The sequence below is a fragment of the Protobothrops mucrosquamatus genome, unplaced genomic scaffold, assembly GCF_001527695.2.
Source record: "Protobothrops mucrosquamatus isolate PMUCROS unplaced genomic scaffold, P.Mucros_1.0 scaffold1541, whole genome shotgun sequence".
NCBI lineage: Eukaryota > Metazoa > Chordata > Lepidosauria > Squamata > Viperidae > Protobothrops > Protobothrops mucrosquamatus.
Genome location: NW_015387711.1, coordinates 95,734 through 116,409, shown reverse-complemented (window position 1 = coordinate 116,409; position 20,676 = coordinate 95,734). Strand labels below are relative to the sequence as shown.

The 20,676-nt window shown below is 46.4% G+C and overlaps 1 protein-coding gene across 1 annotated transcript; it reads right to left on the bottom strand.

Annotated features, from left to right (window-relative positions):
• Positions 1-18,258, bottom strand: XRCC1 (X-ray repair cross complementing 1). The gene is made up of 17 exons (XM_015822380.1): positions 18,208-18,258; positions 15,408-15,500; positions 14,702-14,809; positions 13,566-13,724; positions 12,555-12,635; positions 12,332-12,449; positions 11,149-11,270; positions 9,090-9,213; positions 7,950-8,175; positions 5,118-5,234; positions 4,933-5,032; positions 3,655-3,832; positions 3,363-3,417; positions 3,046-3,191; positions 2,560-2,650; positions 1,763-1,838; positions 1-124 (listed from the first exon to the last, which is right to left on the bottom strand). Exons 1-17 carry the CDS (start codon positions 18,256-18,258, stop codon positions 11-13), a joined length of 1,959 nt encoding a protein of 652 aa, XP_015677866.1. The 3' UTR covers positions 1-10.
• Between the last annotated feature and the right edge of the window lie 2,418 nt (positions 18,259-20,676).

Below are 20,676 nucleotides of genomic sequence, written 5' to 3'. Positions count from 1 at the left end.
AGGGATCCTCCTACGCTCGTGGCACGACGACGTACGGCTGGTGGGGGATCAGTTTCTGCCGGTCATTGCAGTTGTAGATCCAACGGGGACGCACGAAGGAAAGGTTGGGGTTCTCGTTCAGAGCCTGGAGCCAAAATTAGGAAGGAGACCATGAAAAATCTCAGCTCTACTCAAAGTGGTTGAACCCAGCCTATTTGTAGACAGAGACAGCTGACGCTGGCTAATACTGGCATTCACATTAAGATTTTTCTCCTCCTTCTAAGGCAGGGCTGTCAAACTCAATTTCATTGAGGGCTGCATCAGCATTGAGGTTGCCCTCAGGGGGCTGGGTGGGTGCGGCCTACTGGATGGGCGTGGATGGAGTGGGTGTGGCCTACTGGGTGGGCATGGCCAGCTCTACATCGTTCGCGTCAAGGGTGCCTGTGGGGGCCTGGGCAGGAGTGGGACAGATCTGAGGGTCTTTGGCAGAAGGAGGTGGGACCGGGGCAAGCGCCAAGGCATGGTCCATTTCTTCATTCCTCACAAAGGGTGACACCTCCCAAAGCATGCACCCAGGGGTAGGGCCGATGCGGCAGGGGCTGGTTCCTCGCTGTTTCCAGACGGCCTTGTGGAGCTAAGACTGAATGTGTTTCAGCATAGATGGCCACCACAAAATTGTACATTGGCTCTCGGCCGGCCTGGGCCAGGCCGAGGCAGCGGGGGCCGTTCCCTCACTGTTTCCAGGATGGCTTCGCGGGCCACATGAAACCACTTCGTGGGCCGTATCCGGCCCCCGGGCCTTGTGTTTGACATGTCTGTTCTAAGGAATCTCTTTTGGGAAACTTCATCCCGTGCACCAACTTAAGAGTTATTAGTACAGCAGTGTTTCTCCTCCTTGGAACTTTCAGATGGATGGACTTCAACTCCCAGAATTCCTCAGCCAGGGTTGAAGTCCACCCACCTTAAAGTTCCCAAGGTTGAGAAACACTGTGGTACAGTGCAATGGCATGACCTTGTATGCCTCCTTCAATTTGTTCCATGAAAGAGGAGTCCTGCCAAATTTCCCCTATCACCATCTTGTCTTCTTTTCTCCTTTCAACAATTTCATTGATCCTTACCTGGCGCCAATTTAGCATTGACTAGGTCAGTGGTGGCGAACCTATGGCACGGGTGCCAGAGGCGGCACGCAGAGCCCTCTCTGCGGGCACGCGTGCCGTCGGCCCAGTCCTAGGCCTTCAGCTGGGTTTTATAAAACCTTTTTGCTTTAGGCCTCCGCCGCCGTGTGCAAAATAAAAAGGTTCAATCAGTCAATTTCAACTTCTCACGGGAAAAAAAAAAAAGATCTTGCAAAGTTGGGATTGATTGATTGAACTTTTTAGTCCCACCCAGTCTGCCGTTACCGCAGCCACGCCCACCCAATTGGCCACACCCACCCAATGGGCCACAACCACCCGGCACCCGACGATGCATAAGTGGGTTTTGGGTTGCAGTTTGGGCACTCGGTCTCTAAAAGGTTCGCCATCACTGGACTAGGTTTTTGTGTAAAGAGCAATACATCTTCTGAACCGCAGTTTAACATACAGTCTTGATTTTTTTTTTGCTCCTGACGTTAGCACAGTCCCTAGCCACCAGAAGACTGAGTACCCTGTTCAGTAAATGTAAATTTGACAATTCCTCAAAAGTCTTCAGAATTATGACAGACATGGTCCTATTGGTCTGATTAAATGGTTTAAAGACCTGCCCTTTGGGGCTAGTTCCCTGAAGGCTGAAGAGGCCAGCTCACCTCGTCAAATGTGTCATCCCATTCTTGAGCCGTGATCACATAGTTTACACGCTCGTTCATGTAGTCCTCCAGTTCCCTGCAAGAAGTCAAGAAGTACGCTTTTTAGAGAGAGCCCTCTTTCTCTCTAGAGATAAGAAAGCATCTAGGACACGAAGCCTTTGAAACAGAGTTGATTTGGCATCAAGACTAGAACAGCACAGGCCCATTTCCATTCCCGCCCTTTGTGAAAGAACGTATTCAAAAACGGGGGCCATTTTTAATCCTATTTTTTTCTTTCTATAATTATGTACGTATGAAGGATTGCTGGTCTCTCGTGGTTTCTGCCTGTCGAATCAGATTGGGAAGAGGAGGCATGCTCCATGTCACTTTGGTAAAAGAGTGTAGTCTTATGGGACCTAGGAGATGTATGTGCCTTCTTAGCCACAGCGTTTGTCCTTTGGAACAATTTCCGCCATGAGGTTTGGATGATCTCAACCGTTGGCTTCCTGGAAGATTTTAAAAACCCAATTCTTTCTACAGGCTTTAGAGATGGGGTGGAAATTTTCATCTACTTTCTTTGGGTGAAGAGTTGTTGATAGATAGATTAGATTAGATTAGATTAGATAGATAGACAGATTAGATAGATAGATTAGATAGACAGATTAGATAGATAGATTAGATAGATTAGATAGAATAGATAGATAGACAGACAGACAGACAGACAGATATAGATATATATGGCATCATTTATAGTTATAATGCAGCAACCCATTTAGGCAGTGGGAGAGTCCTACAGCAATGATCTTGTAAAAACTCACCCATTGAAAGCTATGATGTAGCGATTCAGGAGACGTCGTTCCTGAGAAGGGAATTCACCATAAAGGAAGAAGCATTTGCCAACAAACAGATCTGGAAAGGAAAAGCAAAGTTCCTAGAGAAGTGGAATGAAGACAGGACAATCCAGACATACCCATTAGTTCTCTCATCATCACAGCCAATTCGATCTGGTGGCTTAAGGCAGCTAGGCTAGAGATCAGGAGAAGGCGAGTTTTAGTCCTGCCTTAGGCCTGCAAGCCACCTGGGTGACTTTGGGCCAGTCACTCTTTCTCGGCACCTTACTTTAAAAAATGCACCGCTCAGCAATGGAAGTTACAGTCCCAACTGTGGTCGTTAAGTCGGGGACCAGCTGTACTAGATACTGATTATTTAGCTAAAGAGTAATGGACTAAAAACCCACATATTGGAACTGAGATTAGGAAAAATAAATAAAAGAAACGCCAAACTTTAGATCGGTTTGGACAAACCTGGAAGTTCTGGGATAGGCTGATCCGGCTCTGGCTGTTCCTCCACGTCTGTGTTCTCATCAGTGGAACCCGCGTAGGGGTCACTGTCTGGTTCTGGGACTAGCCTCCGTCCGCCTTGCTGCTTTTTGCGGTGTTCCTCTTCAACTCTAAGCCAGAGGAGACATGGGATCAGCTTTTGGGAAAGGATCCGCGCCACAACCCCAAAAGGCTTCCAGGCTTCAACCCGACAGAGTCTAAGATGGCAAGCTCTGTCTCAGTTATTAAGTGACGCAGTCCACACAGGAAGGGTCAACTGCAACAGGTATCACGTGACCAACCTCCTTAACTCGTCATCTGTGTCACCGGACCCTTCATCTCCGTTGTCTTGAAGACCTAGGAGGCAACAGAAAGGAAACATCAGCAATCTCTTCTATGTCGCCATTGTCAAATTGCCGAGTAAGCTGTTCTGATCACTGGTGGGGAGAAGATGGCCTCTCCAACAATCTCCACAAGGTGGGCAGAGAGGCCTCTGGACCTTGCTTTCAACCACCCCATGCCCCACTCGTCACCAACCACGGATTCCAGGGGAGCAGGAATTTCCCTGCATCCCAAAATTAGGGTCCACTCTACCTGCGAATTTCTCATCCCCGCTGGAAGCCCTTGAATTGTTGTGGATGTTGCTGTTCTGAGAGGTGGTTGGCTCCTCTTCCTCCTCCTCCTCGGAAGACACTCTGGGTGGCACCGCCTGCGTTACTTTGGGGCTGGTGGCAGGCTTAATCTTGTGGTTGGGGCTGGGCACACTGGTTTTCTGGCACAGGAGGGCAGGAGTCAATTATAGAGGCACAGAGGAAGGCAAACTCATTGCAGCAAGGTTTTTTTTTGGGGGGGGGAGGCTTAGGCAGGATTTAATGACAACATTTCTTTGTCATTTAAATCCAGCACACATCCCGCCTCCTATTTTCCCTGGAATAGGCTGAGAGGGAGTGACTGGCTCAAAGTCACCTAGCTTGCTTTCATGTCTAAGGCGGGACTAGAACTCACAGTCTCCTGGTGACTGGCCCAAACTCACCCAGCAGTCTTGCATGGCTAAGGCGGGACTTGAACTCACAGTCTCCTGGTGACTGGCTCAAAGTCACCCATCCAGCTTTCATGCCTAAGGCGGGACTAGAACTCACAGTCTCTGGTGACTGGCCCAAAGTCACCCAGCTAGCTTTCATGCCTAAGGCGGGACTAGAACTCACAGTCTCCTGGTGACTGGCCCAAAGTCACCCAGCCAGCTTTCATGCCTAAGGCGGGACTTGAACTCACAGTCTCCTGGTGACTGGCCCAAAGTCACCCAGCAGTCTTGCATGGCTAAGGCGGGACTAGAACTCACAGTCTCCTGGTGACTGGCCCAAAGTCACCCAGCTAGCTTTCATATCTAAGGCGGGACTAGAACTCACAGTCTCTGGTGACTGGCCCAAAGTCACCCAGCCAGCTTTCATGCCTAAGGCGGGACTTGAACTCACAGTCTCCTGGTGACTGGCCCAAACTCACCCAGCAGTCTTGCATGGCTAAGGCGGGACTTGAACTCACAGCCCCTTGCTTTCTAGCCGGGTGCCTTAACCACCAGACCAAACTGGCTCTCCTCTCAAAAATTCCTGATATCTTCCCCACAAAGGCAAAACACTCTTAAAGGATTACAGTCTCATGACTTACACCAATGTCCAGGTTGCAAAATAACCGTCAAATCGGATAAGAAAAACCTATAATGAAACTCACTATATAGCACAGTAACGGGAACATCCCCCAAACCAGGGGTCTTCAAACTTGGCATGCCTGGCTGAGGAATTCTGGGAGTTGAAGTCCACGAGTCATAAAAGGGCCAAGTTCGAAGACCCCTGCCCAAAAGGAACACAGCTAGCCTACCTGTTGAGGAGTCAACACTCTGCGGTGTGCAGCTGTGGTCTCCTCCTCGCTCTCCTCTTCCTGTTCGCTGCTGGACGAATCGGGGCTGCCCATCAGGTACCTGGGAAAGGGAACCTGCCAGTTGTAGTTTGAAATGAAGACCGAGTAGAATCTACCTAAGGTTCCCGTTCCCCTGGACAACTCACTGTTTGCAGGGTAAGCACCGACGGCTACGGTAACAGTCCAGGATCCACTCCTTCCGTACAATGGTGCCCCCGAGCCCCTTCACCTGGCTGTATTTGGGGGTGTTGGCAAAGGCACAGCTGGAAGGAGAAACAGAGTCACTTAACACGGAGGGGTGCATTGCAATCTGCAAGGCACCAGGATGAAACCAGCCAGTTCGGCCTAGTGGCGAAGGCAGCAGGCAAAAAAACCAGGCGACTGGGAGTTTTAGTCCTACTTTAGGCATGAAAGTTGGCTGGGTGACTTTGGGCCAATCAGCAAGAGGCAGTGAGTTCTAGCCCCAGGTGAGGCACGAAAGCACACTGGGTGACTTTGGGCAAATCACCAGGTGACTACGAGTTCTAGTCCCGCCTTAGGAACGAAAGCTGGGCTGGGTTGGTTTGGTCAAGGACGAGGGGGGACATGATAGCAGTGTTCCAATATCTCAGGGGCTGCCCCAAAGAAGAGGGAGTCAAGCTATTTTCCAAAGCCCCTGAAGGCAGGACAAGAAGCAACGGAGGGAAACTAGTCAAGGAGAGAAGCAACCTGGAACTAAGGAGAAACTTCCTGACAGTTAGAACAATTAATCAGTGGAACAACCTGCCTCCAGAAGCGGTGAACGCGCCAACACTGGAAGTTTTTAAGAAGAGACTGGACAGCCATTTGTCCGAAATGGTATAGGGTTTCCTGCCTGAGCAGGGGGTTGGACTAGATGACCTCCAAGGTCCCTTCCAACTTTATTATTATTATTATTATTATTATTATTATTATTATTATTATTATTAGTTGCTCTTCCTCAGCACAAGACTTGTTGGAGTGACAATAGGAGGAGGAAGGTGTATTGTGTACGTGCGGCACATTGTGTCACAGATAGTCCTCGACTTACGACAACTGAGCCCAACATTTCTATTGCTAAACAAGACATTTGTTAAGTGAATTTTGCTCCATTTCTTTCTTGGCCCAGTTGTGAATTTCCTACACTTGTTAAGTTACTAACATAGTTGTTCAGTGGATCTGGCTTCCTCAGGTGACTTTGCTTGTCAAAAGATGACAAAAGGGGATCACATGACCCCGGGACACTGCAACCGTCATAAATACATGCCTGTTGCCAAGTGTCCGAAATTTGATCCCATGAGCAGGGGGGTATTGCAACAGTCGTTAAGGGTTTAACATGGTCATAAGTCACTTTTTTTCAGTGCCGTTGTAACTTGGAATGGTCACTAAATGAATAGCTGTAAGTCGGGGACTACCTGTATTTATAAAAATCATAAAGGTGGGATATAATAAATAAAGAGAGCAGTAGCACTGGGGGAGATCTTGACAATGGACAGCAATGCAAAAGGAAGGCTGTTTTTAAAGGCAGCAAACTTGATGGGGACTTAAGTTCCAACAAACTCATCTAAGGCACATTTTGGGGCAGCCATGAATGGGAACTGCCCATCGAATAACTGAAATCTTCCATCAGCTCTTAGTTCAAGGTCTTCCCTAACAAAGTACACTCATTATTGTCAAAGCAACATCGTATTTGTGTAGGCGCTAACTGCCCAAAGGACACAACTTGGCATTTGCATCGTGAGTATCAGACACAAGAGTCATGTCGTTTATGTTATGCCAGGGTAGGCAATCTTGGCTCTTTTATGACTCGTGGACTTCAACTCCCAGAATTCCTGAACCAGCCACACTGACTCAGGAATTCTGGGAGTTGAAGTCCACGAGTCATAAAAGAGCCAAGGTTGCCTACCCCTCTTTATGCTATACAACAGCTCTCGGCCCCAGAGACATCCAGGTCTGTTTGCTATGGCAGTTTTGAAACTGGAAATTGCCACAGGTCCTGCCCACACTCTGATCATTTTGGGGAAGCACAGCAGAGAAAATAATTTCTTCTTTGTAATGTTATTAGCAAAATCAAAACAGGACAACTCACCACGGCCAATTCTGCTGCGGAACAAGTCGTCGTGGCCAATTCACCACAGGGCAACTTTTTGCGGGACAATTTAACAATTCTATTTAATTATTTACAATAATTTAAAAATTATTTTCAATTTTTTTCATTCACATTTTCATTTTGTTCCTCTTTGGCGTTCTTTAACGATTCTATTCCGCTATTTCTTTGATATTAGTGAAACTCTTGTCCCATGGCGAACTGGCTGCAGCGAATTGTGGCAGACCCTAGCAGAACTGGGGGTCTCTTTTAAGTTCTTTTACCAAAAACAAAGCTGTGGTCTTAGACTCACTGAGTAGACCAGGGGTAGGCAACCTCGGCTCTTTTATGACTCACGGACTTCAACTCCCAGAATTCCTGAGCCAGCATGGCTCAGCCTGGAAACCTCTCCCTTTCCCCTCAGCATGGCTGGCTCAGGAATTCTGGGAGTTGAAGTCCACGAGTCATAAAAGAGCCAAGGTTGCCTACCCCGATCTAGGTCGGTCGGTCGGTCGGTCGGTCGGTCTGTCGGTCTGTCTGTCTGTCTGTCTGTCTGTCTGTCTGTCTGTCTGTCTGTCTGATCTAATCTAATCTAATCTAATCTATCATCTATCTATCTATCACCTAGGTCAGGGATAGGCAACCTTGGCCCCTCCATGACTTCTGGACTTCAACTCCCAGAATTCCTGAGCCAGCATGGCTCAGCTTGGAAACCTCTCCCTTTCCCCTCAGCGTGGCTGGCTCAGGAATTCTGGGAGTTGAAGTCCACGAGTCATAAAAGAACCGAGGTTGCCTACCCCTGGATAGAGCATTTGAGATTGCAATGGCTTAACTTACAGGGAATGAAGGAAAAACAAAATGCATGTTTTAGGAGGGTAGATCCACTGTCACGTACATGAGGTGAGTGCTGTCGGGGGTCCAGTCTGGACGGTACTTGGCCCCCATTTCCAAGGCCTTGTCCCTTAATTCAGAGCGAAAGGGGTTCTGGAAACCACTCAGCACGAAGACGGTACCCTGTAGGAGTTGTTGGAAAGACCCGTTTGCTGTCTCCTCCAAAGACTGCGTTGGAAGAGCTTTTTTGAAAGGTAACGTCTTCTGGGGAGGAGACGTGGAAAGAGAAACTGCAAATCCACAAAAACAAAAGGCAAAGGTCAGGTAAGGAGAAGGCAGGCCCAGATCACTGCTCGTTCTTTGATGTAAATTAGTCAAAACCAGATGCAAGCGTAAAGAAATTCCCTTTCTACCCAGTCTGTGCTTAAAATCCAACTTCAAGAAAGTAATGTACTAAAAATATTTACAAACGTTGAGGCATTTTTTTGGTCATTTTAATTTGTTCTGTTACTTCCTTTTCCTTTTACGTTAGTGTTTTTAATGTTTGAGCCTGGAATTTAATAAAGATAATTTTTTTAAAAAAGAGAAAGCAATGTGCTGAAAACGCAACTGCTTTCATTTCATTTTAATACTGTTCACCAGGCAGAGATGCTTTCTGAGAGGGGAGGCCACACAAATTAGAATAACAGAACAACCGAGTTAGAAGGGATCTTGGAGGTCTTCTAGTCTGACCCCCTGCTCGAGCAATAGATCAGTGGTTCTCAACCTTTTTAATGCCGCGACCCCAACCGGTCGTAGGTCGAGGACTAAACCGGTCGTAAGTCGAGGACTAAACCAGTCGTAAGTCGAGGACTACCCAACCGGTCGTAAGTCGAGGACTTTCCCTGCCCGGGAGCGCCGCGCATGCGTGGTTCCACCCCCTGCGCCGGCCGAGGCGTAGCTGGCAAGCGGCAGAGACGGAGCAGGCCGACCACCAGCTGGCCCAGCCCAAGGGAGGTAAGGCACCCGCCGGAAAAGGGGAAAAAAAAATGGCGGACAAAAAAATATGGCGGACAGCCTTGCTTGGCGACCCCCGTGAAATGGTCGATCGACCCCAAATGGGGTCCCGACCCACAGGTTGAGAACCACTGCAATAGATGAATCAAAAAACATTTATGTACTGCATGAAATTTCAACTCGCAAGTTTCCCCCTTTCTTCACACACCTTTGTGTTTTTTGGCAGGCGGGTGTGTAACGCGGGACTTCTCGGGATTAGCTTTCTTGGTTGCTGAGGAGAGAGCGGCATTTTCTTTGCTAAATTCAAACTTCCTTTTAACTGGGGTGGGTTCCTACAAAGACAAGAAAACTTTAAGGCTGCAACTCATCCTAAAACACTCGGGAGAGAAGCCTCTCCCAACTTCACTGGATTTACTTCTGAGACAGATATTAGCTTAAGGATCCTTTAGATTGGCTGTAAATAATTCTGGGACCTATCCTGCTGCTCTGACCCATGAATGAACCTCGCTCATGTGCCTAGATAGGCAATGTAGTAGATTGTGGAATGGAAGTACAGTAGTCCTTGCTTAACAACAGTAATTGGGAACAAACAGAATTCCTGTTGCTAAGTGACAAGGTCATGAAACACATCGTCAGATGACCATACAAACTTATGAGGGCAGTTCCAGCACTTCTACAGTAGTGGTCAAAATTGTGGAAACCTTTTAGGAAAAGTGTATTTTTCAGGTTTGATGGCTAATAACACTTTTTTTTTTGTAGTACCATAAAATTATATATCGATGGAAAGATAATTTAATCAAGAATGTAATGCAACAAAGTTTGTTCAATTATCTGAGAGAGCCAATCTGGCGTCATCTTGTTTTGGCAATGAGCCAATCAGATCACAGTAGGATTCAGTTATTGATGTCATGTATTGAAGCTGAGAGGAGGACCTTTGTCAGTGTGTTATGGGATCGCTATCAAGTTGGTTGGGTTTTCTTGTGTTCTTTCTTGTAAAATGTAATAAAATTAAAGTCATGGTGCAAAGAGTTGACTGGTTGCCCAGAAAGCGATATAAAATAGTATTATTAAGTGAACAAGGCTACAGTTATAAAGAAATTAGAAGAAAAATGGGTGGAAACTTAACCAAAGGTGGCATTTCTACTGTACACTTTTCCCAAAAGGTTTCCATAATTTTGGCCACAACTGTAGTTGCCATCATTAAGCAACTTGTGCAACATCACAGGGTGACCATTTGCAACCTCCTCCAGCTTCTTCGTTGACTTTACATCGGGGTGGGGGGCTGGACTGTGTGGAGGGAGTTTCCTCCTTTAAATTCCTGGGAGTCTACCTCAGCGAAGATCTCACCTGGAAAATCAACACAACCCAGTTGGCCAGAAAGGCCCAACAGAGACTCCACTTCCTTAGGGTCTTGCGAAAGAACAAAGTGGAACAACGACTGATGACCTTCTTTTACTGGTCTCACACTGCATTATGGTGTGGTATGCTGGCTTGACAGCCGCGGAAAGACATTACAGAGGGTGGTGAGCATAGCACAAAACATCGTGGGCTGTCCCCTGACACCACTAGGCGACCTCACTAGGGCCCGCTGCCTTAGAAGAGTGAGGAAAATCCTCAGGGACGACTCACACCCTGGTCAGCACTTCTTTACTCTCCTACCATGGGGCAGGAGATATAGAAGCCTAGCCAGCCGCACCCACAGGCTGAAGAACCGTTTCTACCCTGAATGGAAAATAACTCCATGTATGATAGACTTGTGGTGCCGGCGCGTTGTGCAATAAGTTCACGTGGTGTAATAAGATTGTGTGTTTGCTGTCACTGTGAGTTGTGTCGGTGTGTGTGTGTGTGCACGAAGGGAGGCTTAGCCAATCTCAGTGTACATATGTTGTACTTGGTCAATAAAGGTTGATTTGATTTGACTCAGCTTGTCAAAAGCCAACGGTGAAGGTTGCCAATAGACATCACACGAGCACAGGATGCAGCCATGGCATAACTGCAAGCCAGTCACTGAATGGCTAGATCACAATGACATGAACGTGGTGTGTGTGTGTGTGTTTGTGTGTCGTAACAGCTGCAACTATGATGCTCAGTCATATGTACCACTTGTCCTGTGCCACTGAAGCTTCAAACCATCACTGAATGGTGGTGGTCATTAAATGAGAAATTTATTTTTGTTTTTCAGCTTGGACGGCAAATTAAGAGAAAGAAAAAAGTTGGAATGTGAGCATTGGCCCACTCACACGTGGCTTCTGTTTTCTCTCCTTTACCTTGGGTGGGGTTTTGATGGTGGGCTTTTCCACTGCTGATGGTGAAGAGTCAGGAGAAAGAGATTTGTTGGTCTGCAATGAGGCAGCGGCGTAACTGGGTGAAGGCTGGTCATTCTGAGATGCTGCAAGAATAATAATAATTAACACCATCATCAGTTACCAGTCTCAACGTGGATATCTATACATACAGGAAACTGTCAGGTTCCGACTAATGAAACATTTCAAAGAACTTCCAGGCATTGGTTTCCTAATAAGTCTTTTATTTATGTTACAACATGTCGGCACAACCGAAGAGATGCTAAGATCTGAAATTCTCTTCCCCTGAGCAATTAATTTACCAGCACGTTCCCTCCCTAAATTTGCTGTCATATATCACCTTCTCCTATCAGGTGGAAGGGCAAAGGTTCTCTTCCGTTCTCTTCCAGAGTGCAGTCCTATCTTTCTCCTCCTCCTCCCCACCATCATCTGAATTAACTCTAAAAATACCAGGCAGTTCTGTATGTTTTGTCAAAGCAAGAATATTCAATATTAGCAGCGCTGACACTGCAAACACTAAAGAGCAGATAAAGCATTAAAACTGACACTTTCAACCAAAACAATTTTCATTTCAAGAATGGCCAAGGAAGAAGGTAACAGATCTCACTTTATCAGATCTTATTTGATAATAGCAATTCTGCAAAGGCAGAATCTCACATATGATCAGCTTCTAAGGAGCAACAGAGAAAGACTATTGCCTCCTCTTGCCTGGATGATTAATAGTAACGGTGTGTAGAGATAGGGGCCAGGTAGAGGTCGTGTGCAGCAAACTGCTCTTCCAACGCCTGCGTGCCTCTTCTCTCTACATGATCTCATCCATTCACATCACCATGGCAATGTGGGAAACTACCCCAGGCTAGCACATGGTATCATCTAGGTTACATCAACAGGATGTGGTAGAAAACTGCTCCCTGTCTGGGGCCTCTTAGCTGATATCTTCTTAATGATTGGCAAGGGGTTTCACCAATAGAAATGCTGTTGCTATGCTGATGCCATCTTACTTTATGCTATTTGAATACCTGTATATAAGGCAATAAACGCTGCGAAGGCAGCCAGCCATATTTGCACCCTGCAATGACTGAGCACTGATTACCACAACGGTGAACTTCCAATAACCTTTAGGTGGGATAAAATGTGTGATAATTACCTTTAGGAGGGGAGACTAGGGGTTTACTGGCACGGCTGAAGAAGAGAGCACCGGGTTTCAAAGAGCTGGAATTGCTGTCATCCTCCTTCACCTTAAACTGGCCCAATTTGGTGACTTTCTGATGCAGGTGGAACAAAAAAGAGAATGAGATATCCAGATTTTTGGCAAAGAAGAGCGGTGAAATACAAGACCACAGATATCGGGTAACTTAAGGGATGCTCACCGGTGAAGCCATTTTGGAATGTGTCTCAGTGCTGTCTGGAGGAGAATGGAACCTCACGAAGGAAAGGCCATAAGCCAGAGACTGAAGAGAGATGTTAAGAGGATTCAGATTTAGGCAAATTAAGCAGCCATAAACAATTGTCATTCTGTACGTGCAACTGTCTTCTCTAATTACAGACCACATTCTGTCCAAAGCTAGGACAGAAACCAGCTCTGTAACAGAAGGTAGATAAATTTAGGAGTGGCTAATAAATGTTAGAAAAAAGACTAGCATTACTATAGCCTTCTTGGGGCATTGCCCTACTGTGGGGATTTCAACGTCTACAATTCCCAACTCCAAAGAAATCTGGAAGGTTCTCTGGTGGGCTTAATAAATCAACAGGAAGGTTGACCTATTGAGAGCTTGCAATTTCCTCTTCATAGCATCTCTTAGGGACAGTCTTGCTTAACATAAATGGCTAATAACTGTTACCTTTTTTTTTGGATCAACTAGATTTTAACTCATTTAATTATCTACAGACCTTCATCTAGATCTAGAAAAGGCATTAATTGTGAACTTCTGAAGATGAGCTTCACCTCACCTCCAGAAAGGCTGAATACTCAAAAATATTTACTTCTGTTTGCCAGATGATCTTCAATACTGCATGAGATCTACTTTTCTCATATTAGGAAATGATGACCATTTCACCCTTAAAATGCAGTTACAAGAGGCATGGAACCCAACTGACAGATATCAAACACAAGAGTTGCTAAAGCAGGGGTCTTCAAACTCGGCCCTTTTATGACTCATGGACTCAACTCCCAGAATTCCTCAGCCAGGCACGCTGGCTGAGGAATGCTGGGAGTTGAAGTCCATTGAGTCATAAAAGGGCCGAGTTTGAAGACCCCCTGTGCTAAAGAGTACACTAAAAGGTACCAGCTCCTTATCAAGCTTCTGAGGAAGAAATAAATGCAGCAGTCCAAGGCAGACTCCTGCCAGCATCCCATATAAGTTTGTTTACAAAATATAAACCTTGGTGTACGGCTGGGTACAAACAATCTTAACTCGGTCCCACTTCTTCTCAGCTGTAGCCTTCACCAGTTTATCTGACCCAAACATACGGACTCTGTTCAAGTTGGTGCTACTCTTGCTCTCTGAGGGAGACATGAAGGAGGATGTCACCAACAGCACCTGAGGTAGAATGGAAAGCGCTACAATGGAAATCAAGAAACGCATCTTTTTGAAAATATATCTCTTACTAAATCCCCGTCTTAATCCAGAAGAGTCCTCCCCAGACACCCTGAGAACAAGCAATAGAACATCAAATCAGAATTTGGGCTCTTGAGAGAAACTGCCACACACAGGAAAAAAAAATCACAACACGGAGATTAAGCATAGGGGGAAAGTAGGGTCCCAATAATAATAATAATAATTGGAAGACTGCCATATTTTATGATGGACCTAAAGACTCAATAAGTGTTATAATAATAATAATAAAGTTGGAAGGGACCTTGGAGGTCATCAAGTCCAACCCCCTGCTCAGGCAGAAACCCTACACTATTTCAGACAAATGGCTGTCCAGTCTACCAGTGTTGGAGCATTCACCGCTTCTGGAGGCAGGTTGTTCCACTGGTTAATTGTTCTAACTGTCAGGAAGTTTCTCCTTAGTTCTAGGTTGCTTCTCTCCTTGATCAGTTTCCATCCATTGCTTCTTGTCCTGCCTTCAGGCGCCTTGGAGAATAGCTTGACTCCCTCTTCTTTGGGGCAGCCCCTGAGATATTGGAACACCTTGGCTCTTTTATGACTCGTGGACTTCAACTCCCAGAATTCCTCAGCCAGCATGGCTCAGCATGGCAACCTCTCCCTTTCCCCTCAGCATGGCTGGCTCGGGAATTCTAGGAGTTGAAGTCCACGAGTCATAAAAGAGCCAAAGTTGCCTATCCCTGCTCTAGTGTTTTGCCTAAACTGCTAAGCAGTCATCCTGTATGGAGCCACACACACCTGTATTCAAATGATGTTTGTTTTACATTGCTGGAATCCTACTATTTCTGACTGTACATATTCAAATGGAACAAAGGAAATAGCACCAAACCCCCTTCATTGAAGACCCAAAGAATATCACTTCCGTGCTGTGATGGCAACTCTCAGACAGTACTGAATTCACTCACCTCGTAATTCTGCTCACTGGCGGAGGCAGAGCTGCCAGCCAGCACTTCCACAAAGGCAGAGCCTTCATTGCCAATATCAATGCTGTGAATTTGCTCCTCTTTTTCAAACTGTTGGGGGGGGGGGGGAGAGGAGAGTACAGTAAGGAATTGTGGAAAATGCAGGAAAGGAATCCTATAGGCCCAGGTCTTAACAACTGGATATTGATTTAACCAAATATACCCCAACCATGTATTTGAGCCATGCTAACAGCAAATAGAACGACCCTACACTAAATCAGGAACAAACTCATTATTATCCAATTTGACTGACAGCAATTTATTTAAGACAGCCAAGTTTTCCTTTTCCAGCTGCTGCTTTTTCTAACATCTTAAGAGTAGCTAATTTTGAGGAGACTGGTGGAGGGCTGAGCATACAGTATGGCTCTGCAGAAGAATGATGAACTGCAATAATAAGAGAATTATGAAGAAATTCCAAATACCACCTGAAAAGCATTTATTTGTGTTATATATACATACATATACATAGAAAAAGAGAGAGAGAGGGAGAGAGAAAATAAAAGCACTGGGCTTGACGAACTATAATTTACATGCACACACGTTTCTAACTGCATAAATGTGCTTACAGCAAGTTGTCATACTGCAAGTATTATAACAACTGCAGACAGTGTTTGGGACTGATTTCACACAGGGATTAGCAGAAACTCACTTGTAATATGACAGAGATTTGCTTTTCCCCAGCCTGGGCAGCCTTCCACTTGCGATAGGTGTCAGCCTTGAGCAGATTCTCAGCACAATGAGTCTGGGGACAGGAGAAGAGGCTAAATCAAGGGCAAGAAAACAATCCTGCTATCCATACATCAACTTCTTCATCCCTTCTTTACTCCTTCTTATTCTTTTTTCCTTTCCTCCTCCTCCCCAATGGTCTTAGACATGGACTGGGTTTACACAGCACACTTCAACTTTAAATCCATCAAAAAGTACCTGTTGCTCTCTTCTGGCATTTCTCAACCTCAACAGCTTTAAGATGCATAGATTTTAATTCCCAGAATTCCCCAGCCAACTTCAGGGAACTGAAGTCCACACATCTGAAAAGTTGCTGAGGTTGAGAAACCCAGCTGAGCTCTATTCTGGCTTACAGTAATGCAATGGTCTACTTCATGTAACATGCTAAAGCAGTGGTTCTCAACCTTTTTAATGCCGCGACCCCCAACTGGTCGTAAGTCAAGGACTAAACCGATCGTAAGTTGAGGACTAAACCGGTCGTAAGTCGAGGACTACCCAACCGGTCGTAAGTCAAGGACTTCCCTGCCCGGGAGCGCCGCGCATGTGCGGTTCCGCCCCCTGCGCCGGCCGAGGCGTAGCTGGCAAGCGGCAGAGACGGATCAGGCCGACCACCAGCTGGCTCAGCCCAAGGGAGGTAAGGCACCCGCCGGAAAAGGGGAAAAAAATGGCGGACAAAAAAATGGCAGACAGCCTTGCTTGGCGACCCCCGTGAAATGGTCGATCGACCCCAAATGGGGTCGCGACCCATAGGTTGAGAACCGCTGGGCTAAAGCATATAAAGACCGGTTGCTGGAATTGGGCATGTCTAGTTTAACGAAGAGAAGGACTAGGGGGGACATGATAGCAGTCTTCTAATATCTCAGGGATTGCCACAAAGAAGAGGGAGTCAAGCTATTCTCCCAAAGCGCCTGAAGGCAGGACAAGAAGTGATGGATGGAAACTAATCAAGGAGACAATGAACCTAGAATTAAGAAGAAATTTCCTGACAGTTAGAACAATTAATCAGTGGAACAAATGGCCTCCAGAACTTGTGGGTGCTCCAACACTGGAAGTTTTTAAGTAGAGACTGGACAACCATTTGTCTGAAATGATATAAGGTTTCCTGCTTGAGCAGGGGGTTGGACTAGATGACTTCCAAGGTCCTTTCCAACTTTTCTTTTTCTTTCTTTTCTTCTTATTCAAAACAGAATATCCCAAACCCAGTTTAGTCAGACGTGTTATGTTAGTGCAGCCCCTCTCTCGCAGACATCCCTTTTTTTCCTCTTATGACACCTTCATTTTTCTTCTTCTTTCCCTTCTCCGTCTGTTTTGGGTTAGCTCCACCCAACATACCAAGCCCTAAAAGCAGTTGAGGGGGATGACAACGATTGGTTCCTATTACATCCCAGATGCTCAAGGTCTCTGGAGACTCTCAGTCCTCCAGGGTCAGGGTTGTCCCAAAGGTGCTTTTTCAAAAGGCAACTGGGACTTCATTTTCCCTTGAAGACCTTTCGCTTCTCATCCAAGAAGCAGAAGAAATAAAGTCCAGTTGCCTCGTGAGAAAAAAAAAAAAGGCACCTTTGGGATCCCAGATGCTGAAACCAAATCATCCAGGTTACGGCTTAAGGCAGGGGCAGGCAACCTGGGCTCTTTTATGACTCAGGAATTCTGGGAGTTGAAGTCCACGAGTCATAAAAGAGCCCAGGTTGCCTTGTTGTTGTCAGTTGCGAAGTCGTGTCCGACCCATCGCGACCCCACGGACCACGTTCCTCCAGGCCTTCCTGTCCTCTACCATCTTCTGGAGTCCATTTAAGCTCACGCCTACTGCTTGAGGATGTGTGGACTTCAACTCCCAGAATTCCCCAGCCAGCTTTGCTGCCTTAGAGGCTTTTTTCAGCAGTCACAACTAATTAGAGAGTAAAACTTCTTCATTTCCCATGTTACAACCTTACTTCAGTCTTAGGCTTTACTTGCTTATTATGCATATCTGTCCAGTCCTATCTCTAAAAAGATACTCTTGAAGGTGTTGTTAGTTGCGAAGTCGTGTCCAACCCGTCATGACCCCACGGACCACGTTCCTCCAGGCCTTCCTGTCCTCTACCATCTTCTGGAGTCCATTTAAGCTCACGCCTCCTGCTTCAGTGACTCCATCCAGCCACCTCCTTCTCTGTCATCCCCTTCTTCTCTTGCCCTCCATCTTTCCCAGCATCAGGCTCTTCTCCAGGGAGTCCTTCCTTCTCATTAGGTGGCCAAAGGACTTGAGTTTCAACTTCAGGATCTGGCCTTCTAAAGAGCAGTCAGGCTTGATCTCCTCCAGGACTGACCGGTTGGATCGCCTTGCAGTCCAGGGGACTCGCAGGAGTCTTCTCCAGCACCCTAGTTCAAAGGCCTCCATTCTTTGGCGCTCAGCCTTTCTTATGGTCGGTTTCCCACCCAGCCTGGCGACCACTGCTGGCTTCCCCCAACACGCTAGAGCCCAAAGTAGCCATTCTGGCTTTGTCTGGCCTAGGTATCGTGGGAAGGCAACCGCGGCTTCGTCGAGTGGAGGCTGTATCGCCCGTACGGTTTCTCACCCCCCCCACCCCAAGAAGCCACCAGGGTGCACCGCCCCCATATCCGACTCCCCCCCCGCCTCAGAATGGTTGCCTCCATCCCCCAACTTAACAGCCCCATTTCCCCGCTGCCTTGTTCCCCAAGCGGACGCCCCCGCCCCCGCCGCCGCCGCCGCCGCCCCACCGAGCTACCGTGTCGGAGCTGCTCGCGGATACCACATGTCGGATCTCGATCTCCGGCATTGCCCCGCCACTTTCTGTCACCCGCCGTCACCCGGCAGCAAAACTCCGCCAAGCGCCGGAAGTGGGCGCTCTACACTCAGCGGCGCCCATCTCTATGGTTCCTCGAGCGGCCTCCACTCCGCGCGCAAACTCAAACCGATGACGTCTTCTAAAACGCCGCGCAGTCCGACCGAGCGGAGGGTCATGGGAGGCGGGGGGGGGGGAGAAATGAAGCTCTTGGCGCATGCTCGGATTCGCGCCTTTCCGATCACGATGCTTTGGCGCTCGAAGCGCGGCTTTTTGCTTGCGCTTCGCTTCTGCGCATGCGTGTTTTTTTTTAAACTGTCTTTTTTGAGGGAGTTTGTTTTTCGAACTTGGACGCTTTGAGACCTGTGGACTTCGACTCCCAGAATTCCTCAGCCAGCATGGTCTTATTGAGGAATTCTGGGAATTTGGAGGCCACAAAAGTGACTAAGTTTGAAAAACATTGGGAGGGATTTCCACCATTAGTTAGCAAGATAAACCTCTAGTATGGAGGAAGTAAAATAGCCTAGCTAGCCTTATCTCTGAAAAGGCAAATAAGTAACATTTGTTAAAAAAAAAAAAAGAATGAGTGTCAACAAAAGTAGCAATGCATTATTTCCATGAGTCAGGTTATTAATCTAGTACTGACATGTTTGTTATGCAATAATAATAAAAAAATTAAAAATAATTTCATAGGGCGATGTTTCCCAACCTCGCCAGCTTTAAGATGGATGGATGTCAACTTTCAAACTCACCCATCCAACAACAAAACTTGAGAGACACTGCAACAGGGACAGAAAATCAATATATTATATATGCTTCACCAGCCTGGTTCTGGCAATGTTGGAATAAAAAAAGGTGTGATGTTACAGAAGTAGGACCCCAACGTATCTGAAGGTTGCTTGATTGGAAAAGATGATGGACACCATAGTTTTACATTAGCTGGTGTCAGTATTTCAAAACCTCTCTCTCTCTCTCTCTCTCTCTCTCTCTCTCTCTCTCTCTCTCTCTCTCACACACACACACACACACACACACACACACACACACACACACACACACACATCCCATTCCAAATATCCAGACAAGATAGATTTAGTTATAGTTGTGGGGCAGGGCCCCCTAAAAGAATCCAAATCATAGCTTGGAAGTTCTAAATTTTGCATTCTTGATATAGCCAAGAGTTCCTTTAAAATTGTTTACAGTGTAACAATCCATAATGTGGTTTGTTTCATTTGGCTTTAGCATATCGGGTGAACCAAATTGTCCATCAGTAAACCATAATTTATAACTTAAGACGGATGCTGTAATCTCAACATGTCCCGCTGTAGGATTCATAATGTTTCTTAATTTTAGTTAATGTTGATACCTTTGGGGCTTCACAACCTTTCGTTAATGCTCAAGTCTGAGAAGAGCATCCTATTTAATTGCTTGGTGTGACTATTAATATTGTTTTTCTCCCCAAAACTGGTTCGGAAACACACATCTTGTGTCAGAAGTCAGTGTTATGTCTCTTCGGTTTCAGACCCACTTGGAATTTCTTTAGCTACCATGTTTAAGCACTGGGTTTTGTTTGAATCCCTATGTTAACTGTTGAGCCATTTCAGGATTGGTTAACAGCACAGTAAAGTTTTATATACCCAGAAGTTCTTTGTAGACTGGACCTCCTCACCCTTCATTATGAAGGGTGAACAAGTGACAAGTTCCAACTGCCTTAAGGGCAGTTACAGAAGGAATTGTGCTGTGATTATACTGGCCATTTCCAACTGGGAATAACTATAGCCACTAGAATTGTCCAGTCATCAGGATGCAAAATAGTGGCCAAGATCTTTGAAACCAAAAGCCTTCAAGGCAGGCTCTCGGCACCTGGAGCTGCTGCTAAGATGCCTGCTTGCCCCCAGATTCACAATGAACCTCCACCCCCTTACACATACACACAAACACACAGTGCGTTACTCTTGGAAATAAAGGCAATCTGAAGAGGTTGTTCTGAATAATTGCAATCTTGGCATCTCCAGATGGCTGTTCCCCCATGCCAAGCTGGAGTGAAAGTTTAGATGACTGGGACTTGGTCCCACTGCAAATGGGGTCATTTGTTCTGGACAAAATGTGAAGTGGCCATTAGATTTTAGATAAGGAAGCACTCCTCTTTTCTTTTTATATTCTGTGAATTGAAATGCAACACCTTGCCTCCCTCCCTTGCCAAGCACAAGAGACATTTCAGAAAATGAAGTCGGTTATGCTCTTTTTGGCGAGGGGAATACAGCCACCTGGCGCACAAAGGGGCCCCCTGAGGCCATCAGCAGACAAGGAAATCAGAAGTACAAAAAACAGATAGGGGCTGCCCAGGTTTTAAGTGGCTCTCAAGCCATTCTTGTTTGCTCACTCCCTCACCCTTATGTAATTAGTCCAGTA

Coding starts and splice junctions, on each gene's coding strand:
- XRCC1 (XM_015822380.1), bottom strand. CDS start 18,258: ATGCCGGAGATCGAGATCCGACATGTGGTATCCGCGAGCAGCTCCGAC. Junction 3,418..3,654: donor CGGGGATGAGAAATTCGCAG/GTAGAGTGGACC, acceptor GTTGCCTCCTAG/GTCTTCAAGACAACGGAGAT. Junction 2,651..3,045: donor GCCTATCCCAGAACTTCCAG/GTTTGTCCAAAC, acceptor TTTCCTTTCCAG/ATCTGTTTGTTGGCAAATGC.